A 27,470-nucleotide genomic window follows, 5' to 3' on the forward strand; every position below is an offset into this window, starting at 1 on the left:
CCATAAACTTTATGGGTATCTTTCTATGATGCATAGCCTGAGCACCACCCTCATTGTAAGAATTATCATATTCACGCATACGTAATGTACGAAGTTCGGTGTGATGGATTCTATTGAACCACCTCGCAAAGCCGTCTGTGGATATCTTCTACTCGCCCTGCAACGGCTGGCCATTTCCACCCATGGTAATCGTCTTCGTGACAACATATTCCTCGATACCCAAGTGACTTCCTTCTCGTCCAAATCCAGACTCCTTGACACCTCCGAAAGGTGCAGCTGCATCCGAGATAAGGCCGGTGTTGACACCAACCATACCAACTTCGAGGGCTTCAGCCACCCTATAAACTCTCTGGATATCTTTGCTGAAGAAGTAACCTGCAAGTCCCACGTCAGCCGCATTGGCGAGGCTAACGACATCGGCTTCTGTATCGAAGGGGAAGAGTCCAGCAACAGGGCCAAAAGTCTCGTCTTTGGCGAGCTGCATATCCTTGGTCATGTCGCGGAGGACTGTCGGTTGGTAGAAGTTCTCCCCAAGATCGGGTAGCTTTTGTCCTCCGAACAAGACCTTTGCGCCGTTCTTGACGGCATCCTGGACATGAGCATCCACCTTGGAGACAGCGCGGTCATGGATCAGTGGGCCGTGCGTGATCCCCTCTTCATAACCGCCACCAACCTTGAAGCTCTTGACCTTCTCAGTGAACCTGGTGCAGAACTCATCGTAGATACCTGATTGGATGTAAATCCTGTTGGCACATACACATGTTTGGCCTGAGGAACGGAACTTGGATGTGATAGCTCCGGTTACTGCTGTCTCAAGGTCGGCGTCATCGAAGACGATGAAAGGCGCGTTTCCACCAAGCTCAAAAGAAAGCTTCTTCAGCGTGTCCGACGACTGCTTCATCAGAAGCTTTCCGACGCCAGTTGATCCTGTGAATGAGACCTTTTTGACGATTTTGCTTGATGTGATGGTCTCGCCAACTTCTGGTGTGTTCTTGAGTGCTGTGACGAAGTTGACGACACCCTTAGGGATTCCTGCTCGGTGTGCAAGCTCGGCGAGAGCTGCTGCTGTGAAAGGTGTCTCGCCAGGAGACTTCGCAACGACAGTGCAACCAGCTGCTAGAGCTGGGCCAATCTTTCGTGTGATCATAGCTGCTGGGAAGTTCCATCTGATATCGTTAGCCATGTTTCTCCAAGGCAGAGTGCAGAACTCACGGTGTGATCAATCCTACAACACCGACGGGCTCTTTGATAGTGAACACGCGATTACCAGCAACCGAGGCTGGGATGGTGGCTCCATACATGCGTGGCGCCTCTTCCGCGAACCACTCGTAGAAACTCGCAGCGTAGTTGACCTCGCCCTTAGCATCTGCCATGGGCTTTCCATTCTCCCACGTTATAAGCTTTGCCAGGTCCTCCGCGTTATCCATCATTAATTGATACCATTTCCGTAGCATGCGCGAGCGCTCGCGACCGGTAAGTTTGCGGAAAGAAGGGAGTGCGGCAGATGCTGCTGAGATGGCGGCTTCGGTGTCGGCGCGGTCCATCTCAGGCATGGTGCCAATGAGCTTGCCCGTTGCAGGATCTGCTACCAGTTAAAGGGACGGTCTCTGAAGAGTTTGAAAGACAGAAATACCATGGACCTCAAAAGTCTTGCCCGACTTTGCATCTATCCATTCTCCGTTGACATATGTCTGGCTCTTCAAGAGAGACTTGTCATTGAGCTGTGCAAGCTGTCAGCGCCTACGCAATCCACAATGCTCGCACAGCTGAGGGCAAAACATACCGGTGGTACTGAATGACCCATGTTGGCGTATCCTCGCGAAACAATTACTGGTAATGGCCTCTTCTGGAAGCAACTTCTATAAGCTTGTTGGCGTCCGAGTGATCGAGTTGCTGTTACAAAAGAGCGCATGGCGTCTATGAGTGGGTGTGAAGATCGGTTATAAACTACAACGGACTCGCCCCCTCTAAAGGCGGCACACGTGGGAATAAAGATAGCTTAGCCCACCTGAAGACGCCAATTGCTCGTAGGCTAGTGTTCGGATGGGGTTTGGTGGAGCTTTATGAGCCTATGACGTTGAGCAGAGCTATGGCCAAACTGCGGGGTTCGGCTTGCGCTGGGTGGTATTGCTATGGGCAATCCGGAGGCAGCTCCGCGATGATCAATGACAACGTAAGAATATTGTGATCCTTTTTGAGGAGGTTCCCTTTCAATTATTTGCATATTCAAGTGACTTTTACTTCTTCTCCAAGTAAGCAAGTAGCATACCATTGGAAGAATAATCGCGTATGCGGCGTATATAGCGTCAAGAGCGTATAAAGTGTTCGGACCGCGATTATCACAACACAAATGAGGCACACCGACTTTAAGCTCAACTGAATGAGTGAGCTGGGCTGAGGAGGACCTAGTATTAAACATTGTTGAGACGGAAAGTCGTCCGATTCTCGCCAGGCCTTGTTCAGAGTTGGTATCTAGCGAGAACTGAGATGGGCCCTGACAACGCAGTCACGAGGACGCTCTACGACCACACCAGTGCTCTACTCCTGTTGCAAGAGTGAGTAGCATCACATCTATCAGAGCATATTTCATGAAGCTCGTCTCATTATGCCGTGTATGCAGAATTTGTACTAGATTCTTGCAGAACATGGACTGAATCTCAATCGATGTTCGCGGCGACACCCAGCGACTACCTAGCCTCGATACCCACCTGAACTGCACTCAACACCACACCTAAGCACACACTGCTTACCGACAAATGACCCCCCCTTCCTTTTATCACAGAACCGGTTATTTCATGCGACTCGACTTGATAAGATACGTGTCGGTCAACGACAAAGTACGAACGTCTTTCAATGACAACGACGACTATGACAACAACTAAGTGTAGCAGGTCATTTGAGAGACAAGTACATAATCGCAGCAAATAAACCCGGAAGCAGAATCTCTGCGTTATTAGCGACGATGCTCAGGGGTGCGGTGACCAGAGTCGTTCCAGCACGTGGTGCACGTGCATAGTTCGCTCTTCCCCACACATGCCAGCAAGCTCTAAACGCGTTAAGCTTTTAGAGCCGCATGTCGATCATGCAGGAACCGACGGCAAGAAGAGCTGCAAGTAGAAAAGAAAGGGCTTAAATAGTGATTCAAAACATGTCGGAAGACTCCCGAAAAGCTGCGGAGTTTGCTGGCAGAGTAGCGACTCGACGATCTCTGTGCATTTTGATGCATTTTGCAGTGCCAGAAGTCGAGAAATAAAGCGCTTCGTTATTGTTGTGGTGGTGCATCTAAAAAGTGTTCCCTTGTTCTGAGTTCGGGTTGAGTTAGCGTATTTGGGATGGGACCCGTCGGCCTTCAGCGCATCCCCAACACCCCTCGACCACATCTGCCTATCTCGAACATTTCGCTTCTCGGTGGCATTTATCAAGATAATAATTCTTCTGTTAGTCGCTTTTGTTGACTTCTGCGCCGTCTTCACCTGTGCATCGCGCAATCGAGTCTTCACTCCCCAATTCAAAACAACACGACGTCCACGCGACACGCCCGCCAGCATCGCGCATACACTCGCCATCATCAGCGCATATGCAGCAGACCATCTCCCTGCATCTAATGTCATCTTGAAGCTCAGAAAATCTAAATCAGCGGTGTAAGCGCGCCCTCACCGCGACGCTTCTTCGGGCCCGTTCACTCACATTGTGCCGCAGGACCGCAACAGGCTTCACCGCGACGAGTCCTCATGTCTAGCCGAGCAAAGCGCAAGTTCGACATCGACCCCAACGCATCCGACCCCGACGACTACGATTACGACGACTCGGAAAGACGCGCCGCGCCCCAGCGGCGCCGTAATCGACACACGCCTGGAGCTAAGAAGAAGCCCTCCAAGCGCCAGCGACGCGCCTACGGCGGCTCTGATATTGACGACGACGACGAGATAGAGTCAGACGATTCCTTCACAGAGCGCTCCGAGTCGGAGGAGCCCGAAATCAATCCTGCGACAGGCAGAAGCGTGCGCCGCGCCACCAAGAAGCAGATCAAGTACGAAGAGAGCGAAGACGAAATCGAAGACACGCCGTCAGAGGACGACACGCCCAAACCTGCATCGCGCCGCCGAGCACAGCCGTCTATCGAACAAGTCGAGAAGCCTTCGCTCATTGTGAAGCTGAAGATGCCCGATCACGCCTCGGGTCGCAGTCTGCGCACGCGCACCGGCAGCAAGTCTCTTGCGCGCGGAAAGACGCCTGAAGTACACGGCACGCGACGCAGCAATCGCTTATCGCACGACGTTGAAGAGCCCATTGTTCAGCTTACAGACTCGGGCCGGCACGTCAAAGTTGTGCGCGAAGGCACTCGCAGCCCCGAGCCTGTCATCGCGCGCGCCACACGAGGTGGCAAAGGCCCGAGGGTTCAGCATCCCAGTGCCATCATGGAGGCTTCGCAAGAGACCTCGATGATTCGTGAGGACAGTCCTGGTCCCCTTGACGCGCTTCTCACGGGCGAGGAAACTCAAGTCAAAGCTAGCAAGGACAGTTCGCCCGTACAAGAAGCCCAGCAGGACGATGCTGAAGGCGAGGACGATGACGATATGGAAGGTGTCATCCAGGAGTCTCAGCACGAAGAAGCCGCTGAGGAAGAGTCTGACGAGGAGGGCCCAGTCACCCGTGGAGGGCGCAACACAAGGGTATGTCCAAGTACCCATTTATGACTTCTTCCGTAGCTAACGTTTTCTGCTAGACCCGTGCCGTTTCCGCCAAACGCAAGAAGGGCGCAGACGAGAGTAGCGATTTCGAGCCTCCCGCAGACGACGACAAGGAAGAGGAAATGTCAGAGTCGGATCACGAGAAGGGCAAGCGCTCGGCATCCGAAAGCGCATCGGGTTCAGGACGGCGCTCGACCCGCCTACGAGGGAAGAAGAGTCAATCGCAGCGTAGCAGGCGCAACTCTTCTTCAGAAGAGTCTGGGCTAGATCAGGACGAACTACAAGATGAGATTGAAGAGCTAGAATACAACAAACGACGACGCCTCTCTCGACGTAACCCTGACAAGGACCTGGTCTATGACGAAGCGCCCAAACGCCGCGCCCGTAACGCCCCCGACTACCGTGTTGTTCGTCCAGAGCAGAATACTATCTTCGAGAACGACGACGACGATGGGCCCGTTATGGAACGACCCAGGGCACGAGGCGGACGTTCCACATACAAAAGCCTATGGCGTAGTCAGGGCCCTTTTGGTGGTGGCGTGGAGGCTGGCATGGGCGCTGCTGGTGGTGACTCTGACAGCAGTGAAGATGAGAATCAAAAGATGCCCAAGCCCGTTGGCGGCATGATCGGCATGACTCCTACTACGGCGACCGCCCCTACTTTCGGGTTTCCCCAGACCAATAACGCAGATCCTAAGCAAGACTCTGGTGGTGGCCCTGCGAACCTAGGCAAGGTCAAGGACAAGAAGGCCCTCGCAGATTCTGACCCCCTTGGAGTTGACCCGAATGTCAACTTCGATGGCGTCGGTGGCCTTGATGATCACATCAACAAGCTCAAAGAGATGGTCATGCTTCCTTTGCTATATCCCGAAGTGTTCCAGCGCTTCAAGATCACTCCGCCCCGAGGTGTCTTATTCCACGGTCCGCCCGGTACTGGTAAGACACTTCTTGCCAGAGCTCTCGCTTCCAGCGTTAGCACTCACGGACAGAAGGTCACTTTCTACATGCGCAAAGGTGCTGATGCTTTGAGCAAGTGGGTCGGAGAGGCTGAAAGGCAGCTTCGTCTCCTGTTCGAGGAAGCGCGGAAGACACAACCGAGTATCATCTTTTTCGACGAGATTGATGGTCTGGCGCCTGTTCGCTCCAGTAAGCAAGAGCAGATCCATGCTTCGATCGTCGCTACTTTGCTCGCTCTCATGGATGGTATGGACGGCCGAGGACAAGTCATCGTGATTGGTGCCACCAACCGTCCAGATTCTGTAGACCCTGCGCTTCGGCGCCCAGGACGATTCGATCGCGAATTTTATTTCCCGTTGCCAGACGTCGCAGGTCGACGCTCTATTATTGACATCCACACAAAGAAGTGGGAGCCACCGTTGAAGCCGGAGATGAAGGACCAGCTTGCAGAGTTGACCAAGGGCTACGGAGGTGCCGATATTCGAGCGCTGTGCACAGAAGCAGCTCTCAATGCAGTGCAGGGGACGTACCCTCAGATCTACACCTCCGAGAAAAAGCTCTTGATCGATCCTAGCACCATCAAAATCTTGGCGAAGGATTTCATGATCTCGGTCAACAAGATGGTGCCATCTTCGCAGCGAACAGTCACGGCTAGCGCAGCACCACTAGGCAAGAACATCGAGCCATTACTACGGAAGCCCCTCGCTGCAATCTTGAAGCGTATAGATGAGCTTATCCCTCGGAGGAAGAAGCTTACTGCGCTGGAGGAAGCTGAGTACGACGATCGCGACGACGAGAAAGGCTTCGAGCGCGAAGCCACCATGCGCAACTTTGAGAGCAGCAGGATCTTCAGACCCCGTTTGCTCATCAGCGGCCTCCAAGGCATGGGTCAACAATATCTTGGTGCTGCACTGTTGAACAAGATCGAGGGTCTGCATGTTCAATCTTTCGATCTTCCAACTATTCTTGAGGACTCCACCCGAGCGCCCGAGGCAGCCATCACTCAGCTATTTACAGAGGTCAGACGACACAAGCCCAGTGTCATCTACATTCCTTCAGTTGATGTATGGTACCAGACACTACCTGCACAAGCGATCAAGACTTTCAAGCTCTTACTGCGGAGTGTTGGAGCGAATGAACCGATCATGCTGTTAGGTGTCTTGGAATTGCTAAACGAGAAAGAGAAGCCTGATCGCCAAATGATGATGGATCTATTCTCCTTCTCGCAGTCCAACCAGTTCCAGCTTATGCGACCAGATCAGGAAGGGCGGGCAGAGTTCTTCAACAACATCAGTCACTATATTCGCATGTCTCCAGCGGACTTCCCCGATCCGGACAACCGTAAGAAGCGAGTCCTACCCGAACTGGAAGCAGCACCGATCGTTGCCCCAGTCATCGATCCAAAGGAGGTTGCAGCACGTGAAAAGTGGCAAAAGAAACAGGACAGGCTTACCCTCAACAAGATGAAGATTGTGATTCAGCCTATTATGGATCAGCTGAAGAGGAGCCACAGAAAATTCTTCAAGCCCATCCTAGAGGAGTCTTGGTACGCGTATTTGCTTGAGGAGCAAGATTCTGACCATGTGCGATCGGATCTGCCACCTGAGCAACAAGAAGAACAAGGTGTTATACGTCCATGGGAATTCTCGAAAGACTCCAAAGGCGTGGACGTGCTACTACACGTCGAGAGCGGCAACAAATACTACAATCTGGATTTAAGCACTATCGAAAAACGGTTGTCAAATGGTTACTACAAGCGTCCCGCGGATTACCTCTTCGACATCAAGACCCTCGTAAAGGATGCAAGGACATTTGGAGATGCTGAGCGGACTCTGAAGGGTAATGAGATGATCACGAACGTTGAGGTCGATCTGGACAACTTCTTCATGCACCAAAACCCTGGCCTTCTCCAAGAGTGTGAAGCAGTCTACCAGCGCGAACTCGAACGGGAGAGGAAGGCGCAGGAGAAGCGCGAGAGAGCCATCGCCGCTAACAAAGATTTCGAAGATGTCGCACGCGTTCCACCCGAGCAGTCAATTGGTACCACTGAGACGTCAGGCCCCATTACTTTGGGTGAGCCTGTACCTGGCCGTTTAGCTATGCCGCCGGTAACCCCGCTGCGGGCATCTCAGGCCGAAGGCTTGTCTAATGGTACGAGCGGTGACGGCACACAGCATGCAACGAATGGATCTACCGCGCCGTCCAACGATGACACTCATATGACAGACAGTCAAGATCTCAATGTCAACACCCACCACGATTTCCAATTCCAGACCCCAAGCAGAATCGAGGGTCAAGGCACACAGACGCAAAAATCGCAAATGTCTGGTCGTACTTTTATGGCACCAAACTCGCACCCGAACGATTATCACAACAGCGCCTCTACGACGACTTCTGGGCAGAAGACTTCAAACAGGTCTTCGGACAACAGGTTTGGAACTCAAAGCAGTAACGGTGCTGCACCATCCGGCATACCCAATTTCTCAGAAATGATGCCAGAGCCGAATGGGTCGCAGCTCCCCGATACACAAGGTTCGCCAACCCCCATCCACCAACGGTTCCAAATATCCCGTTTCCTCTTATCAGAAGACACCACTGACCACATTTTCAACACAGAAGTTCACTACGTCAGCAGTCAGCCGTCAAACTCACAGCCATCGCAAACGTCGCAGTCATCTCAGCATGTTACTTCCATGCCTGCACCTGCACCTCCACACCACTCGAACCTCAACCAGATCCTCAACGATGAAGAGCCGAAGCCACAGCTTATTCTTGATGACAGTTTGGTCACTGCGTTGCACAACAAGCTTGTGCATTCGACATCTGGATGTTCGCTCGAGCAGCTGGAGCAGATCAATGCAGCTCTCATGGATGCCATCTGGAAGCACCGTTCAGACTACAACCGCAATCTCGTCCTTAAGGAGGTTACCGAGGCGTTCAATGTCATCATCAAGGACATTGAGACCATGCAGGAGATCCTCAAGTCGAGCCAAGAAGAGGAAGAGGCTGAACTCCGGCGGCAGTATCACTCCACACAGGACGATTGGTTCTCACAAACACAGGCGCGTCGCTGAGTTGGCATTGTTTGTAAACACCATCCCTCAGTTGGGAGGTTGTTCGGTGGGTCGAAATCGCATAGAGCATGCGCGGCGTTTGGCGCGGGTGGGAGGCACATTTGAGCGTTGCGTTGGCACGTATTTCTGCGAGCTTTGAGGCATTCATTATTCCGCACTCTCCTCATTACCATACTCATGTACTATGACCCGTCTTTTTCTTTTCTGTTGGCTGAGAGATGCATGCATGGTCTGCATTGGGATATGGGTTTCTGGTGGGCCTGGTCTGATCACGCATTGGACAATCTGCGGATGTAAGAAAGCAAAAGAGTAGATACCAAATCAATAGCGCTTGCCGCACACAGCATTTGATACTTGGTTTCGCAGTTGTTCAGCATGCTTCTTAACATACATTGACTCTCATTACCGCCTATGCCCCCATTTTTACGAATCCGCCTTTGTATAATCCACCGAGAGCTGAGATGACGATGGAAATTACCGGATGTGCTGCAAGTGTCAACCGGCCTTTGGTATACATGTCTTCGTCTGCCGTTAGCTTGCAAGGGCAATGGAGAGGTCTACGAAATATCGACCTTACTTAACGTACCGAAGAGACTAATATCATTCTTTGCTCGATATCCTCCAGCGCTTTCGGCGTTGAGACATCAAAGACCACAATCCTCTTCTTCCCGTGTTGCTAGCCATACATCGCGATACAAGGTCCAATCAGCTTTCCAGTCACTCGATAAACAAAGGAGGTTGCTCCATCCATACATATCCCAATCACACTACGATGCCTTTAGAAAATTTGGGAGACTGTTTCCAGTCAAGTGTGGCAACGCAAAAGTGCGAAACTTGGAAATGCCAATCCAGCTCTTAAGCCTTACACCACTCCTACAGCCCTGGCGGTTCATATACATCATGTGCCTCTGCGTATGTCCGTAGTCCCAATAGACGAGCAGATACACGGTCCACGACTCGCTATAGAGGGGATCGTCAGTACGCAGCGCACTATACACGTGCATGTTGAATCACTCTGGGAAGCGAGAAAGAGTACAAATGGGGAAAAATTCGAGAACACACAGGGGCTAACAGCGCGCAAGGGGACCAAAGACATCGAATATCAAGATGAATCTGGATGCACAAGGCAAGAGCCACTCCAAAGCTATACTTCCATAGTGATGGCCTCTGAACCCAACCCTTGCGGGCTGGACTTCTTACGAAACTCGGATTTGAAGGACGATCATCGTTGTACGTGCGCTCGACCGATAGTCATAACGTGGTGACTTTGCGGCCATATATATCGGCATTATGTTATGAATTCTTCTTTTTTCTTTCTCATGATGACGGTTGGCTGATGGAATATCTTATGGTGGCGCTAAGATCTTTGTCTGAATATCTCTTTTGTATGGTAGTAGTGGTACAGCTAGGTCACATCACATAGTCGATATTGATGGACCTGGAGCTACAACATCTCGTCTGGATCAGCAACTAATTCAAGTTCGATGATCCTTTACTTTTCCTGCAAGGCAAACACGTCTTCTCAATACCTTTTTCCTTTTACGCCGACCCAGCCGACATTAGCACAGAACTGCAACGGGCGTCTGGACGAATCCGAACTGTTGCAGAAGCCTTCTAGAAGCAAAGGTAAGCGACTCCGGATCTGCAAAACCAGGTGCATGGGCAAAAATCCGGATGCATCGGAGCTGCATGTCAGCAAACATGAGGCTCTCGATGCCGATGAAACCCCTCATGAGCACTCGACTTGCAAACTCAATCCTGCGGTCTCATGCGACCGTACTGGCCCCAACAGGACGGTTCCAAATATCGCGGTAAAATGTCATGGATAGCGGGCCGAAGGGCAGAATGCAAAATGGGACACGAGTGCCGAGACGCAAGGTTTAGTCGTCAGACAAGGCTGAAGCGACTCGAGCAACTTTCCACGAACGGAAGGCCAGAAAGCATATTGCGCATGATCGGGCGCAGCGCTTGGCTGGCTGAGTAGGATCGCGATGGATGGCATTGGGGCCTCGGCCAAGAGCCCTTTTCTAGGGTAAAAGTAAGGCAAGCGGGTCGTGCGCAGATACTCATCAAAAGAAGGTTGTCCTCAAAGCATAGAGAGATAGAGAGTTGAGGTTACTCTAGTCGCTTAATCAAGACGTTGTATTTCGTGTTTCGAGTCGTGCCGTCCCATAGGGGTAGTGTGTTTGTCCATGCTGCAGGAGCGCCTGTGCGCACATGGGGCATTTGTGCAGCTCATATCCCCCGAAAGGTATTCACGTCCATCTCCCGCGGACGCGTCGAAGGGTAACACGCCAGCCGTCGGCGGGCGCACGTAATGATTTGTTGTGCGACCGTGCGCGGAGGCGTTCAGTAGCCCAGCTATATTGGGGGCAAGCGGGCCATTGTTGTGCGCTCGGATAACCCGATGTTTGAAGCTTGCGTGAGATTGAACGTAGAGTGTTCAGAGCGTATCATGTTAGTGAGATTCAGTATTTCGCTTCGCAACGGAGGTTTTGAAGCCGGAGGGAACCTGGTTAGGAGAACCTGGTGCTGATGATCCCCAGGTCTTTTCCTGGGGGACAATCCGGAGCTAGCGCAGATCAGAGAATAATCAGATTCAGCAGCACCGCAGTCGCGCCGTGACATGGAGCGAAGACACAAGGACGGCAACAACACGATGCCGTTAACAAAATCACGGCTTGCTTCTTATGCGTGTGCAATCAACCGGTCTTTTTCCACAAGTTCCCGCAAGCCTTCCAGAGGCTTTCTCCAACCACGACCCGAGTTTGGACCATCATATTAACCGAAAGAACCAAAAGGAAGGGCTCCTCGTGGCCCAGCCGAAGCCACTGACCTCCTCCATTGGTGCCTAGACTTTTCGAGACTCGAGATACAGTATTGCCGGTCGTGCCGCATGTCGGTCTTAGGGTCGGTCGCATGCATGGTTGCATGCCTGTCAGATGACGCTTCCTCGGACTGTTCCCCTCTTCCAGATAGATGGCGAGTTTGATGTTGACTGAGATTAGTGTGCAGAGCACATATTTACAAACTTGTCTAATGTCAAAGGTGACAAGGCGGTGGTCGAAGACGCCATAGAAGCCTTTGGCGTCCCCTCGCACCGGCTCTAACAAGTCTCACATAGAAGCCGCTGTAACGCTTGCGGGCTAGCAACCGTCTTCCCATGCAGCGGCTAGGGCCATGGATGCCACGAGCGACGCTAACGTCAATCTGTGGAGACTGGGATCATCGCTCTTGTCCTCTCCCCAGCTTATAGTGGATCCTAGATTACAAAGGTCCTTGTCGTGTGTTGACGGGCCCTCTCAGCACGCTGGAACCCTTCAGTCAATCGTACATCATCGTTGTTTGCCCCCCAGGGAGTGCCCTAAGATCTGCTCTGTACCTGCGCTGGTGCTAGGTCGAACGCCATATTTTTACTTTACTTCGCCTACGATATTTTTATGATTTCTGGTTCGATATGATAGTTCCCAGCAGCCACAGGAGTCTTTCTTTTTAGGTGTAACCTATATACCCTCCGAAACATTGCTGGATCAATAGTTCGTCGCCTGCAATGCCCATTCATCAGGAGCCCTTGGACGCGGAGTCGGCCTCGTTTGTACTACCGGACCATATTCACCCGTGGCTGCGCTCAGTCGTCGTTCTGGGATTCATCAGCTTCTTCGCATCGGTATCATTACTCTTCTTACTGACTTACAAACTGGTATCCTGGCAATTGCGATCGAAGCGAAGCAACCAATTCGTCATTCTGATATTCAACCTTCTGTGGGCGGATATTCAACAAGCACTTGCATTCCTACTAAACGTCGAATGGCTGCGACTGGGATCCGTCGACGTCGAAAATCCAATATGCTTTGCGCAGGGCTGGCTGGTATCTACAGGTGATCTGGGAAGTGGAGTCTGGTGCTTTGTTATCGGATTACATACCTTTGCCTCAATCATCTTGAATTTCCGTCTGAAGCCACGGAGCTTCTACTTTTGCATCTTCCTGCTCTGGGTTTTCATCCTTGGGGTATCTTCAATCCCCCTTGGTATGTACGGAGAAAGCATCTACGTACGGTCTGGAGTATGGTGTTGGATTCATCATGACCTCGAAGACCTACGATTGTGGACACAGTAAGTAAAGTCGCATCACAAACTGCATGTGAGATATATACTGACTTCTCAAACCAATGTTTAGCTACGTCTGGATCTTCATTTTCGAATTCGGCAACGTCCTCATTTACGCCATAATCTACACAATTTTGTCAATCCGCATTCGATCCGGCTACTACACAACCGAAGAAGCTAAACGTGTACGCTCCATCGCAAACCTTATGGTCGTATATCCGCTCGTCTACGTCGTCTGCACCATCCCGTTGGCTTCCGCACGAATGGCGTCAATGTCCGGTAACCCACCGTCGCTTGCTCGTCTTTGCCTCTCTGGTGCCATGATCGTCTCGAATGGCTGGCTTGACGTACTCTTGTATACTTGCACTCGACGCATCATGATCTTTTCTGATGAACCACCCTCTGATGTCGATGGCATAGATACTTTCGCAGCGTTCTGGATCGAGAAGCCTAAGCGCTTTGGAGGCGAATGTACAATCGAAGCGATGAATACACACACAAGGGGTCGACGATCAAAAAGCAAGGTAACACTACCATCGGGAAGCGAAAGTTCAGACGATCTTTGTGGGATCGGTTCGAATGACATCAAGTTGGTCACTACAACAAGGGTCATCAGCGAGCCGGCACAGCCAGAGGATTTCGAGGAGATGGAGGCTGAGGCGCGTGTGGTACGACCTCGCACGCCAACGACAAGATGGAGCCAGGATACAAGCGATACGAACGGAAGTCGCAATTTGAGTTTGAAGGAGCTGGCGATACCCCACGTTGCGCACTGAGAGCCTACTTGGAATGTGAACGAAATGCTATCATCACGACATAGATCCACTGACTATGTGTACATGAGACATGTGCCCAGGACCCAAAATCCTGCACCTACTACGGCGGTCTAAGAGGGGCAGCAAGAAATCTACTAAAGCAGGGTATATCTAAAGACTGATTATAAGTCCTGCGACGACGCGAAAGACAGACTGCCTTCGAGGCAACAAGGTAGAGGGTGACTACCTCCACTAGAAATGCCGCTGCCGCCATAGCGCGACATACATACGGAGAAGGGGTTCCGCCCATGCACATAGACTAATAGACGAGAGTTACGAATTCATAATTCAAAAGATGCGCATTTACATTCTTGAGGCCTCTCTTTATCACATGTAGGCTGGGTACGACTCTGCAACTCAGTGATCAGTCGACGTCCCGTTCGTCAAGAATGCAGCCAACCTCGCCCCAAACTCCAGAGTGTATGCCGAATCGACGAACTCGTCGAATTGTCTAACTTGCGTACCATCCTCTGTAAAGGTTAGTATAAGTGCATATTCATTCCCGTACGGACCGATCGGCGTCGACGCTGTACTGCGTGCATGTATGATACAAGTGTGCGCCTCGGGGTCATGCGTCTCTTGGAAGACTGTGGCCTGTAACCAGATGAGTCAGTCGCCCTATCGCATCTCTTTGAGAGAATGATTCGTACTGTGAAATTGATGTACAAAGGCTCAATAGTTTCAAAGTATGCGCGGTACTCGTCGTTACTCTTAGGTGAGCGGTTAAGAGCAGCGGGTAGGATTTGTTGCTTGCAGTCCGGAGTTCGGTATGCGAGAATCTTTTCGATATCCCAGACGTTGTATGCATCGATGACCTCTTTGGCAACAACTTTCTGAGCTTCGAGACTGTGTGTAATTGTCAGGATGTATCGGGCGAGATACGGTTTCCACAGTCTACGTTGTAGTTGGTAGCTGGAACTCACTTGGCCTGGGGAACGACTTCGGCATTAACTAGACATTTGTTCAAGTTCAGACCTATCCAGATGTCGCTGGTAGCTAAAGTTTCGGAACTCGGGAGAGATGTGGCAGTAGCGAGGACGCATATGGTCGTCGTGAGAAGGATAGTAGATGTCTTCATGATGCCGAGTAGACTTGAGTGTCAGGCTACTGTGGAATCGTCTTGGAGGTAGATGTAGAATAGAACATATTACCTATAGTAATATCAGAGTTCAAATACTCTCAACAGCTCACTACCGAAGCACATCATCCACAATCCTTCGAACACCAATGCTTATTGAGGCGTGACAATACCATAATGTCGGTGTCGAAGGGATAAAGTACCTGGCTTGCTAACCACTCTCGAGCATCTCGGCATCCTTCCCGCACCGTCGAAAAGAGGAAACAATAAGATGGCTGCCAAAGGGTGACCCGTCTCTAATCGATTTCCTGCCTCGACTCCAACATTCACACAAACTTTCAAGGCTAGGAGCTTAGAAGAAGAGGAAATTACCTTCCAAAAGTGTTTGACTGAAAGTAGCTGTCATGCTGTACATCGGCTGGTTAGTTGGTATCGCCAAGGTAAAGTAGGGAGACTTCCTATCTAGGAACATGTGCTCACCGCATGTTCTGAAAATTGGTCATACGGTTAACTCGCTTCCGAGAACTGAACGAAGCACAGTATGGTACGAAAATCAACATGGACAGATCGCAGAGCACCTACCAAAGCAGACATGACGATCCCATCGCGGCTGGTAACCCACCCATCATGTACATGACAAGTCTTCTGTACTGGGAAGATTTTGCTTCGAAGGCATTCGCAATATTTTACCTTGAGAAGCTTATAAGATGGAAGATAATGTATTCTTCTGCCTGGGGTATTCTTTACAGCTCATGAAATAGAGAAGCTTCGTTGTCATTAATTCTTAAACGTTTCGTGCATGTCGTTTCCTCTAAGACCAAAACTGGCAATGCCTTCATTCCCCTTGCTCTTTTCCATGTCCACCTTCCATGAGTATGTATAGGTTTCCTCGTAACACCAACACCGCCATATGTGCAACGTCAGGTCCATATCAACATGGTCAGGTCGCGAGGCGGAGTATTGTGAATACACGACGGTAGACTGAGCAATTGAAAGAACTAATCAAACGATGTTAGTCCGATGCAAGACTAGCTCGTGCCGTTGACAGCCGCTTGGAACGAATGTAAGCACAGCGACTTAGATGGCGAGCCAAGACAAAGTCGCAAACTACGCAATCCCTTTTAAGCACAGAGTTCTGAGTTGAGTGGGTATAGCTGGGCCCCCATACCCCTGCTCAGTTCACATGCTTACCCATTCCATCCAAGCCTGAAGGAACCCCAGCCTGCCCTGCCTCATGTGCTCCGCAAACTCCTCAAAGTTGATGAGACCGCTTCCTTTCCGTTCGTTGATCTCCTGCTCGACAGCCTCAAGACTGGCCAGCATGGTAAGATGAAGGCGTGATCTTGGGTCCATAGCGAGCTGACGTATCGAGCGTTGCAACGGCTTAAGTTGATTCGTCTCAGTATAATGTGGGTTTGTGGAATGATTGATCTGGTTGCGCGCGCATATGATAGTGTCCACACCTTCAATGTTTTGAATGAGGAGACAGTGGATTTCGGGGTTGTCGGTGTACCATCGCCAGTTGATCGCATACAGGCCATCTTCTGCTCCTTGCTGTGCTGTCGAAGAGCTGAGCTGTGGAGCTTCTTCGGAGGAATCAGTAGTGTCATGAGCCGGAGAATCGCTTTCGCCGGCATATCTTCGCTCTGGGTAGTCTTCTAGGCCGTCGTGGTCTGCGGTCGCAAAAAAACAACGATTCAGATCCGTCCCTTCGTCTGAGGGAAGCGAGGATGTATCAGTATCGGAGGCAACACTGGTCTTTGAGGAGCTATCCGAGGCAGTCCGCAAGGCTGTCGGTGACGGTTCATCGGATGAGTCTGGCCGGAATTGGGGCATGGTGGGATCCCTGTAAGTACCAGCCGGACTTCCATTCAATGCAGGTGGTGCCAGCCATCCTTTATTGTGTACACATTCCACGATAGCATTAAGGACTTCTTCTCGAAGCTGGCACTTGATCAGCAACGTGTTCCACATTGTCATGTTGTCGACGTTGGTATTTCTGGATATCTTCACGGTTTCAAGTACCCTCTCTTCAACATCATCGTAGATCTCTTGGAGTATTGCGCATGCCTCTCGCTCGGTATATGGTTTACCGTTAATATTACTGATGAACAGGTTTCTGACGTGTGGCCGTCCGTTGTTGAGTGTCCTGCAGAATCTGTCGATGATGCATTTCGAGAATCGAAAAACGCCAATCTGTACAATAGCTTCAACAGCAGCCTTACCGTCCGTGAAGTGGTGCATGGTCAGCGCGTCGATTGAGGCTGCTCTGGCTCGACGCTCGTTGCGCTTCTCATGTGCGTCCATGGCCATGTCCTCTTTCTCTAGGAAAAGCGGGTTGAGTAGTTCGTTGAACCCCTGTTGTGTAACCTGATATAGTACCTCTTTGCCAAGGTCTTGTTCAGGTTCAGGAATTTCATAACCACCCCATCGCTCTCCGACGGGCCTGGATGAAGAGGCATTGGAGCGCGTGTCTATGTCCACGTCATCCTGGAAGCGGACCCTCGAGGATGACCGTGAGCTCCTGTTGCGGGTCCAATTCTCGTTTATGTATGCGTTTTCAGCGTTGTCGTTCACCCCATTGACGGCCCCCAACTCGTCAGCATCTGACTCCTCGAAACCTTCAGGCCGTGTTAGACCCTCTTCTTCGTCAATGTAGTATTGTCTGCGGGCCCATCTCTGGGTGATGATGTCGTTTTGTTGTTCGTTCGGCGTCCGCGGAGAATACGTGGGTTCGGTATGGTGAAGACCTGTCGTCCATATTATCTCAGCCCTATCAGCCTCGTCGCTGTTCTGCTCAAGCAGCGGGAGAGCTGTAGTTACATCTTCTTCTCTCTTCTGCCGTAGGCGGGGATTGTTCGTGTTCGATGCAGCCATACTGCGGGGCGGAAATGCAGAGCCCAGGGGCTGGCTAGAGCGAATCGTGTCCAAAGCTGACCGCACAGTTACTTCGTCTGACAGCTCCGAGATGTAGTTTCTTGTAGCTTCCTTCTCGATTGCATAGTATGCTCTGAATATGCGTAGGATGTCCCTGCGCGATATATAGCCATCTCCGTCGATGTCGTATCCATTGAAGACTATTCTGGCCTTGACATCAGCATCAGTGTCGTGCATGCCGTCGAGGCCTTTGACCCACTCATCGAACCCGATGAGCCCATTCTTATCCGTATCATAGTATGCGAAGATACGGTCGTAGACGAGGTTCGGTGCGGCGACGAAGCCATTGTAGCGAGGCACGAATGCGTGATTAAAGTCGCGTCGATCGATGGCCCATCCTACCCCATTGGTATCCGCTGCCCACTCGGCCCCTGCGAGACAAGTAAACTGGTCCCACAAGGCCTCAATCTCCTCTGCTTCCATCTTGGTTTCGGCTACGAGGCGTCTCTTGAGTGCTGGATCGATTGAGGGACTCATCATGTGAGGCTTGCCAGGATAGAGGGGCTCTTGCTTTGGGAGACTCAGGTATGGCGCAGGCACGCGAATCTTGTAGAAGATGTGGTTTTTGTAATGCGAATTGGTTGCTTCGCAGTTGGAGCACAGATCGAAGTCTGGACAGTTGGCGCAGTGCCACCTGGTTCCTCGAATAGGCTTCTCGTCGCACCCGTTGCATGTAATGCCACGATGTATAACGCCCTCCAGCCTCGCGCGGTCCTCTGCAATGTGGTACAAGGTGCGCTGAAGGGTCTGGCCTTCGGGATCAATAGCATCATCCGCGTCCTCGTCGCTTCCCAAGGACAAATCTGTAGCTGCAATGCTCTCAGCATCATCGAGAGCAAGGCTGTCGCCGGGAGGGAATATCTGCGCATGCCTTGCCACGGCGCGGGCTATCTGGGCACGATCCAGTACCGTGATGTTCGGATTGCGGGCGTTCAGCCAAGTTGCGACACTGTCCGCCTGTGATGAGGACAGGGCTCGATCGGGGTAGAGTATGACCAGCAGTCGATCGAGGAACTCGTTGTATAGGCTTGTTATGGCATTTTCGATTACGATATGTTGGGCGTCTGGCTGCGCGCTTAGGATGATGTCGCGCAGCTCTGTTGGGGTGACGAGGCTGCGAGGGTCGAGGGGCACTTCGGTACCGAGTAAATCGTATCGGCCCAGAAAGGGTATGTCGCGCTCGTTCAGTGGGAGGGTAGGTGCTGGCGGTGGTTCTCGTGGGCGCCGTCTGCGTACCGCGTTGCTGCGCTGGAGGCCATCGCCCGGGCCAGGGCTTTGGACCGTGTTGTAGATGAGATATGCCGCGTATCCAGCTGACACACCGGTGAGGAACAATATAGCGGGCGTATAGCGGGACACGGTAGAGGGCGTTGACGCCGTCATGCTAGAGCCGACTCAGACGAGCAGTGGCTGGTGAATGCGCAGTCCAAGTATGATAGAATAGAGGTTGAGAAGAACATGGTAGGTAGCGTCCTACCAAGAGTACTGCAATCACCCGTTTGACGTCTTCATGGCTTCGAAGGAACGATCAGACGCGCTCTGACCAGAATGCTTGTAACCCGTGGGCCCTCTTACCCACATTGCGACAATCGCGGCTGACTCAGCACCAAGCTCACGGACTTCCGAAGCTTCGCATTGGGCAGAACACCTTCACGCAACAAAGCCAGAGGACGCATGCTTTGAACATGGTAGTGCTGTATGACCACTCAACTATCTATTCTACCACGCAGCATGGCCGCCGTCCATTCTTAGGTCCGCCCCCGTCATGAACGAACTCGCATCGCTCAGCAAGAACACGGCTGCACCACGGTATTCCTCAGGCTTCGACAGACGACCCAACATGTTCTGTGTCGGCCACGTGTCTCTACGCTCTGGGTATTTCTTGAAGAGCTCCTCCACCATTGCAGTCACAATGTACCCTGGCGAGATTGTATTGACGCGGATGTTATGCTCGCCCCATTCTGACGCGAGGTTGCGCGCGAGCTGCATGACACCGGCTTTCGACGCGTTGTATGCCGAGCAGATGAGACCCTGTTGACTTGGTTAGCACAAGACATGGTAACGAGTCGAGGTAGTCGTACCCTATTTGCAACTGTACCAGACATGCTCGCGATGAGCACGATACTTCCGCCACTTCCAAACTTGATCATTTGCTTCGCAGCCGCTTGCGCAGTCATCATGACTCCCGTGATGTTGACTTCGAACATGCGGTTTGCATCCTCAGCAGTGTATTCCAACGCAGTTGTCTCTTGTTGGATGCCGGCCGCAGCAATCAGCCCGTCAAGTCTACCCTCCTTGTTGGCGATTTCCTCAACAATCTCATGGAGCTTCTTGACATCTCGCACGTCTATTTGGCGGTATTCGAGCGAAGTTCCGAGTTCGTTCTTTGCTTTCTCAGCAATTGGCGCAAAGTCTGCTGAGGGTTCCTCGAGTCTGTCAAGTGCGTATACTGTGGATCCGTGTTAGTTGTCTGTCCAAGCTCTCGACAGTCCAGCTCGTTGGAAAGACATACCTCGTGCGCCAGCTTCCAGCAATGCTTCGGCTTGTGTCAGACCGAGTCCTCGAGCAGCACCCGACACCAACACTACCTTCCCCGCTAGGCTAAACTCTGGAAGTCCTTGAGTCTTTGGCATGGTTTGGATCATTTGGACTCAATTGTGCAAGATCAAAGGTGGGGATATTATGAAAATCGGGGTATGCGCAAACAAGGTCGCTCAAAGTCAAGTATTTATACACAGAAAAGAAATGCGAGATCGGTTCGTAGAGTCGACGCAAACCGGGACCATTGTGGATTTTAAACCGGCCCCAGGCGGAGAGTCTGGTCACCGGACTTTCTTGGAGTAGGCCTGGCCTCGGACTGTCTTCCTCCATTGCATGCATGGCACGATTGTGGAAGACTCCAATACTCTTGTTTGCGGGGAAGCATACCGGCATCTTCGATGGATTGCCCGATTGGGCATACCGAAAGGCCCCCGCGGGGGATCTCTGGTATACTTTTTTGGAACGTCAACCACGTCGACCTTGCGTGGCTTGGACCAAGAGCCAGTAGGGTACCCGGCCTCGAGACGAGTGCGTTCGGCTCGGGCTCGGGACATGAATTTATTACGGCCGTGAAGTTTGGGATACGTGTTTGCATAGTATACTACCTTAGGTACCTAAGTCAACCAAAAATGCATCATCAGTTCGAGACACAAACCACTACGATAGTGACTTGTTCCTGTACAGCTTCGTTCCCAGAATGGTGCAGTACCATGCGCTCTTGGACCCTTTCATCACGCACAAGGCGCTTTTAGAAGGCCATGGATCTTTTCGCGCTTTTGCATCCAACCTACATACAACTTTGGAACTGTTCAACAGATGAACGCAGAGCTTGATGGAACACACAAAAGAGGAACTGCTTTATGACGGAAACATAGTGTCAGCATTAGATTGATGCTTACGCAATTGTCTTCCTGGCGAATCGCATCCTCAATGCATCATCTTGACTCAACCTGCAACAGCCTTGCCAACTGCGCCCTCTGCGCCCTCTCATCACATGAACCGCTGCGGGCCTGATCGCTCAGCAACCGCCTTGAAGACCGCCTAGGGCATAATTACACAATCACGCAATGGTACGTTGCCTGGAGTTTTGGTAGAATCCCGCGACCAAAAGGCACAGCTAAGCCCCAGCGTGATGTGCGCTGGTGTGGCACAGTCCTGTGTCGCGAAGCGCCGTCCAACAGCTTAACTGTAAGACTGAAGTACCAGATGCTGAAAGCGGACATCAACATGCGGCATTGAAACAAGAGATGCCTTGAATCATTAAAGATATGTCAATTATATTTGGAGATCTCCACCTGTTGTGCGCGTTCGAAAGGGGTGCTGTCGCGGGTCACAGGCATGGCGGTCGGCCCTCGCGACTCCCACGCTGCAAGCGTCACCATTACCTAGGTATCATCAACTCATACGATAGAAGGTTTTTCCATTCATTGTACTCAACACATAACCTCACAAAGGATGAGGTTGCCAAATGGCCATACAGTGCGCCTCGCATGGACTGGGACGCCAAAAGCCGCCCGACAAGGCTGACCCAAGGCCCCAACGTGCGGGGCAGTGCATGCAGATGATTAGAGGCGCCCGCAAAGCCATCGTCCAACGGGAACCGCAAGATGAGACCCGCCTTGATGCCTGAGGAGAGCACAGGTAGGAGTGTCTCTCTCAAGTTGATTGAGGCGTTGTTGAGGATGCATGGGATCCTTGAAGTCGCGAATATCTTGTGAGGCTGCTGCGCCTTAGGCCGGCGAATGGGTTTGTTGTGTATGTGGACTGAACTGATTGATTAAGATAGCGAGGTCGCAAAAAGAGATATGTAGTAGGTAGGTTCGCGCTTCGAGGCCATATTCCGTATACAAGTCCATCATTTGGTACTTCTTTGCTCTTCACACATCGCATACAAAACATCATCACATAACACACAGCCAGCCACTTCACTCAATGGCACCACACACTCTCACCCTAGACGACTCGCTTACACTCTTGAGACGTTCAGAGTACTGCGAAACAGCCTACGACTCTTCCTGCAAAACGCACCGCACCATCATCCTCGTCATCATCATTTTCGTCGGTGCCTTTGTCGGCGTCGTACTCAGCTTGGTGTACGTGCGAAGCCGCAGCCGCAGATACGCTCGAGAACGCGCTGTGCGCGCCAACGGTGGGCTGGGAAATGGGCTCAAAGTGCTCGGAACTGAAGACGGCGTGGCGACAGTGAGATTACCGTCTGGAAGGACGATCAGGGGGAAGACGGGGGGTTGGGATGAGAGAGGCGCATTCGAGGCGCCACCACCACCATATATGCCGAGAGTACCTGAGGTTGCTAGAGTGTACCGTTGAGAGAAGTGAGCCAGTGTCCACAAGAGAGGATGTTTGCCGTTGTCGAGGAGCTGGCAACAAGGACGCTGTGTGCTCTCATCGAGTTCGTCGACTCATTACAGCGCCACTTCCCAGAGGCAAAGTGAGAATGCATCCACGGCCAAGAACAACTATTGAACTCCGCAACAAGCCCGTGGCCCCTATACTTCCACGATCGCTACCAGGACGAGCCTTCTGAGACTGCGGGGAGCTTCGCAAACGAGACCTACCCTCCGCCTCTCCGTGCATGTAGCAGCGGCTATGCGTGTATCGTAACGAAGACTACGATGCCATCAGTTGCAGAAGGTGGCACCAAGAGTGTGGCAATGGAGGTACGGAAAATCATAGCAGTCCCTACGTTGGGTTCACCTATATCAATTCCCTAGATTTCCAATATCATCATGAAAATTCCCCATCGAAGAAAGAACGAACGCCACTCTCTACCAACCCCTTCTCGCTATATAGATGACCAGTCTTGCCAGTCCGCTTCTGTCTTCTTATCAAGCGCCCTGCAAGCCAAGGCCTACTCCATCTCCGTTGCCCATGGCACCATCGTCTCTGCTTCTGTCTCTTCCTCTACCCATTTCCCTGATTCTGCGGCCCTCCATAAGGCCCCTCAGTCCTCGCTTTTGTAGCCCAACTACTGCACTCATCTCCCCATTCCATGTCTCTCGGTCTTCGATGCCACTTCCATCTCCAAATCCGCTATCAGATGCTGAAGCTGATGTTGCTTCAGACGCCGCTGAGCTGACTTCGTCATCGTGATTCCGATCTACATCAGTGTTGACGCGGAGTGCGCGAAGGCCAGCATCCAGGCTCCGTTCTACGTCGGCAACTGTAGTATTGTTGCTTGAAACAGAGGTTGAGAAGCCATTCGTTGTTCCGTTCGTGCCTGACACGCCGTTGACACCCTTGAACGCGATACCGGAGCCGCCGCCAGCCGCCATGGCTGCAGCGTTGAAGATTGCCGCAGTGTTTCTGTTGTCTAATAAGATGTGAAGTCTCTCGATGATCGCTTCCAGTAAGCCGTCGATGTGGTATGGTCGCGCCAGCTGAAGTAGAGAACAAAGAATCTGCGGTGAGCATAGGGGTGAGTTATGTGGTGGTAGTGATGATGTGTATAGGAAATGTATAAGGGCTTGAAGTGTAAGATGTGTGTGTGGGAGGAATAATGTTCGAGGCCGTTGCGATGGCGAGTGCGATGAAGGTTCTGGGGGGCTCAGTGAGGAATAGGAGTTCGCTGATACGGCTGTGGCCTCGGATGGCGTTATAGTGTTGGCGGTGAGTGTTGTTGCGGTTGAGTAAGTTGTCCTGATAGAAGGTGTAATGGTGATGCTCGAGTTCCTTGATGGATGCATTGTGGCAGTAGGTCGTAGAGTCGCTGCCTCAGCATTTTCTTTCTCCGCGCTTTGGGCACTCTCGCGGAGCAGCTGATTGAAATAGGGGCCCCAGCGTCGAGCAATAATGTGAGAGTTAACGGGGATGCGCTCGCCGTGTAAGGCTAGGAAATCCATGTCCGCAAGTTCTCGCATGCCTAAAGCCAGCTGACCTAGCTCGGTGGCCGCGGGTAATAACGTGCGACCACCTGCAAGCATATCAAGTCGATCGTGCTGGGGCGGTGCGCTTATAGAGCTGAATCCCGATGCTGGTGTTACTTTGCGTGGATTATCGTAGAGTCCAAATGCCTCTAGTTCAACCACGCACATGTTCGAGAAATTGATGCGCCGATGATTGTAGTCTTCAACCAGACTTCTCTTGCGATTTCCAAGAATAACGAAGCTATTTCGACGGTTCCACAACACTCCTCTGTTCCAGCTACCCTGGCTGAAGATGTTACCACCAGCTTCGATGCGGCCCCAACTTAGTGTTCGCAAGTCGAGAGCCCATAAAGCATATTCTTGTTTTGAGGAGGTCAAAAATGTACCGCTTACTACAAAGTGGTTGTTTATGACACCGCCGTTTGGAAATCGGAGGCCTGGTGGTGAGAAATTGCCGTGCATTGGCTTCTCGGACAGGGTTCCATCGGGATGCCGTACTTGTAATTCGAGCTTGACGTCTAGGAAATTGTAGTTGGAATATATGAGCATTGATGACTCGCCAGTCTTGTTGGAGATCCGCTCTTCGGGTGCTCTTGCTTCGCCAGCTTGCCGTGTTCCTCCGCCAATATCGCTGGGGTCGATACTGGTGAGAGGCGCAACCACGCTTCGATAAGCGCCGCAACTTCTGCCTAATGTGCTCGTTTCCGTCCATTTGAGGCTCCGGAGATTGAAAACGCTAATCTGCTCAATGTAGTGGTTGGCACTATCCTGCCCGCCCACGACGAGCATTTCCGCGCCACCCTCGCCGTCCAACTGTACGCCAAGAGAACCCTGGTTCGGATTCGATGAAGGTGGGTTGTGCCGTATGGCTGTTACAGCGGCTGATGTCGAACTGAAAACGGCAGAGCTTGGGAGTATGGTTGCGCAATGTGCATAACGACCTTGGGGTGGATCGGTTGTGGCGACATGCATCCACTCTCTTGTAAGCGCATCGTAGATGTGGACATCGGACATGACCACCACTTCAGGTTGAGCATCGGCAGGAGCACCTTGTATCACAGAAGTTGCTTGGTTAGAAGACGGACTTACAGGTGACATGCCTCCATAACAGACGAGTTTCGTGTCACCAAGTGGGCAGACGCTGTGGAAATACCGAGGGGGCGGAATATCACCTTTTGCATCGACCTTTGTCCAGTGGCGCTTGACGAGATCGAGTTCGTACAAGTCCGACGTAAGCTGCGGTCTCGTCCGGGAGAGTCGGCGGCCGCCAAAAACATATAATTTGTCGCCTAGTATGGTAGTAGTGGCGCCCACGAGGGGATGCGGTTCTCTTCCAGTTGTACGGTGTACATTGCAGACTAAACCCGACAGTCCTGCCGTTGAACTTGTCGGTGTTGCAAGTCCTGCGAGCATAGCTGGAGACTGAGACATGCCGGGCGTCCGAGTTGAAGATGTTGGTGGCCGGTCGGATCCGCCATCTTGACCGTCTTGATGGTTCAAACTTGTTTGGCTATTGTTCAAACTCGATGTAAAAGGTGCCGATGTTTGGGAATCCAGGGTGTGAGTTCGGCTAGCCATGCTGCGCGGGCTTTGTAGCGAAGCGGTAACGTGCTGAGGTCCACCAAGATCAAGAAGTAGCTCGACGGAAGAGGATGAGAATTTCTGTAGAGGTATAGCCCAATTTGGTATCACAATCTCCACATGACGAGACTTAACGCTAAGAGATCTGATCAGGGATTTGCTGCTCGGCCAGGGAATTCCGGAGAGGCTAGGACAGCTACTCGATGGCGGAGAGCTGAGGTCAAAGCTCGTACAGAGGCTTTTAGGTGTTACAATCTGATCATGGACGATGGGCACGTGCTTAGATTCGATTCGACGAGACCAATTGGATTCCAGTGGAGTTTCCAAGTGGACCCTGCGATAAGTGCTGGAAAGAGAACCCGTAGAGTCGACAGAACGTTTCTTTCTGGTCAAGACCTGTCTGATGTTTGTTTCTCTTGGTCTTTTCCAAAACAACGATGTGTCGCCCAATCGCTCGGTACTAGCACCGACAGAGGGGTAGAATAAACCTAGAGGCAGTGCCATAGTTAGCGACCAGTATACAGGATGAGATTGGAGATGCAAAGTAATGCTGAAAGATGAGGAATGGCCTGGTTTTGAAATGATCTGTCATGGGCTGCAACATACTTCCAATGCAGGCGTCTTTGCAAGGTGCGGGTTACAAAGAAAGGCCCTACCGCAAGTTGAAAAGCCATCTTTACACATTAGGGAAGGGCATGTTGCTGCAGTGCGACTTGCTACCGTGATACGAACAGTGATCTTACGACGCAGCGCCTTATGGTAGGACAATGAAAAATTCCAGCTCTTTTTGAGATGTAATGGCTAAGGATAGGGGAAGGGAAAACGACACAACATGTTGATGCTGGCGGCATGGGCTGAAAATCGACAAACGAAACAAAGAGAGGGGTGCAGGCTTATAAAAGGAAGACGAGCCTTACTTCTGAGAGAGAATCGCCACACACGGGAGCGAGCGGGGAAGATGATCCAGGGGAACGGTAGACGTATGCAGAGAAGGAAGAGGCGGTATTCAACGCGTGGTGCTGCTGAACTCGCGCGATACAGATGACAGCGAGGTTCGTGTGGAGGCCTCTACGCTGGAAATGGACTAGAGCCTTGGCGAGAATCGTCAGTCCTGGCGCCTGCAGGTTCGCTAGCAAGGTATCGATGTTGGACGTATTCAGAGGCAGAGCGGCTGCAGCACTCTGATAGCTGAAGACTTTCCGGTGGGGTGAAACAGTAGTAGGCAGGGCAGGCGACGGAGGGTGTGGAGGCGGAGGGAGATCCGAGCTGGAATGATAGGCTGAGACTTGACAATCAGACCGTTAGAGGGTACCCCGAGCCACAGGCGCCAATTTCAGGCCGCAAGGACGTCAGTGTGCGATACCAGCGATACCAGCGATACTGACGTCCGTTCTCGAGATGCGAGGGCACTGCACACTTTTGGCTCAGCAAGGCTTGCAAAGAGGATTCATCGACGCAAGAGCACGGTCGCGAAAACAAATTAGCGCAATGAATGTTGGGGCAACAAATCAACAATCGTATGTTCAAGATTAGAGGCGCTGTTAGCGTAGGAGGCCCATCTGGATGTTCATATCGGATGATCGGTGAAGCTGGACTAGTACCTGGGAAAGCGGTATTTGGAAGTTACTATGGTAGTCGGAGGCTTCCTGGTAGTGCGTCGGACTGGACCGAGACGTAGCCTCTCGCTATTTCGCACCGTCGCTCTTAATTTCAAATTGGAGCCCAGGTACTAGCCGTGCGCTTCAAAGCCGACGAAAAGACGACCTGGTATCGCGCCTTTGTTACAACACTGTACATGGAGAACC

At 51.7% G+C, this 27,470-nt stretch overlaps 8 protein-coding genes across 8 annotated transcripts; 3 read left to right on the forward strand and 5 right to left on the reverse strand.

Moving 5' to 3' along the window:
- Positions 1 to 148: 148 nt before the first annotated feature.
- AA0111_g7302 (Glutarate-semialdehyde dehydrogenase) lies at positions 149 to 1,804 on the reverse strand (the record flags this gene model as incomplete). Its single annotated transcript, XM_028653622.1, has 4 exons — positions 149 to 1,166; positions 1,213 to 1,582; positions 1,634 to 1,721; positions 1,784 to 1,804. The coding sequence occupies 4 exons, from the start codon at positions 1,802 to 1,804 to the stop codon at positions 149 to 151; spliced, it is 1,497 nt and encodes a 498-aa protein (XP_028505112.1).
- A 1,927-nt stretch (positions 1,805 to 3,731) lies between these two features.
- On the forward strand, positions 3,732 to 8,722 carry AA0111_g7303 (putative AAA domain-containing protein; the record flags this gene model as incomplete). Its single annotated transcript, XM_028653623.1, has 2 exons — positions 3,732 to 4,673; positions 4,727 to 8,722. 2 exons carry the CDS (start codon positions 3,732 to 3,734, stop codon positions 8,720 to 8,722), a joined length of 4,938 nt encoding a protein of 1,645 aa, XP_028505194.1.
- A 3,550-nt stretch (positions 8,723 to 12,272) lies between these two features.
- Positions 12,273 to 13,605, forward strand: AA0111_g7304 (hypothetical protein; the record flags this gene model as incomplete). The annotated part of the gene is made up of 2 exons (XM_028653624.1): positions 12,273 to 12,835; positions 12,900 to 13,605. 2 exons carry the CDS (start codon positions 12,273 to 12,275, stop codon positions 13,603 to 13,605), a joined length of 1,269 nt encoding a protein of 422 aa, XP_028505113.1.
- A 396-nt stretch (positions 13,606 to 14,001) lies between these two features.
- On the reverse strand, positions 14,002 to 14,722 carry AA0111_g7305 (hypothetical protein; the record flags this gene model as incomplete). Its single annotated transcript, XM_028653625.1, has 4 exons — positions 14,002 to 14,114; positions 14,157 to 14,238; positions 14,295 to 14,490; positions 14,568 to 14,722. 4 exons carry the CDS (start codon positions 14,720 to 14,722, stop codon positions 14,002 to 14,004), a joined length of 546 nt encoding a protein of 181 aa, XP_028505114.1.
- Positions 14,723 to 15,901: 1,179 nt separating this feature from the next.
- Positions 15,902 to 19,042, reverse strand: AA0111_g7306 (hypothetical protein; the record flags this gene model as incomplete). The annotated part of the gene is made up of 1 exon (XM_028653626.1): positions 15,902 to 19,042. One exon carries the CDS (start codon positions 19,040 to 19,042, stop codon positions 15,902 to 15,904), a length of 3,141 nt encoding a protein of 1,046 aa, XP_028505115.1.
- Positions 19,043 to 19,378: 336 nt separating this feature from the next.
- AA0111_g7307 (hypothetical protein) lies at positions 19,379 to 20,292 on the reverse strand (the record flags this gene model as incomplete). Its single annotated transcript, XM_028653627.1, has 3 exons — positions 19,379 to 19,690; positions 19,741 to 20,108; positions 20,172 to 20,292. 3 exons carry the CDS (start codon positions 20,290 to 20,292, stop codon positions 19,379 to 19,381), a joined length of 801 nt encoding a protein of 266 aa, XP_028505195.1.
- A 1,840-nt stretch (positions 20,293 to 22,132) lies between these two features.
- On the forward strand, positions 22,133 to 22,528 carry AA0111_g7308 (hypothetical protein; the record flags this gene model as incomplete). The annotated part of the gene is made up of 1 exon (XM_028653628.1): positions 22,133 to 22,528. One exon carries the CDS (start codon positions 22,133 to 22,135, stop codon positions 22,526 to 22,528), a length of 396 nt encoding a protein of 131 aa, XP_028505174.1.
- Positions 22,529 to 23,046: 518 nt separating this feature from the next.
- AA0111_g7309 (hypothetical protein) lies at positions 23,047 to 25,662 on the reverse strand (the record flags this gene model as incomplete). Its single annotated transcript, XM_028653629.1, has 1 exon — positions 23,047 to 25,662. One exon carries the CDS (start codon positions 25,660 to 25,662, stop codon positions 23,047 to 23,049), a length of 2,616 nt encoding a protein of 871 aa, XP_028505175.1.
- Between the last annotated feature and the right edge of the window lie 1,808 nt (positions 25,663 to 27,470).

The sequence above is a fragment of the Alternaria arborescens genome, assembly GCF_004154835.1.
Source record: "Alternaria arborescens strain FERA 675 chromosome Unknown contig_16, whole genome shotgun sequence".
Lineage (NCBI taxonomy): Eukaryota > Fungi > Ascomycota > Dothideomycetes > Pleosporales > Pleosporaceae > Alternaria > Alternaria arborescens.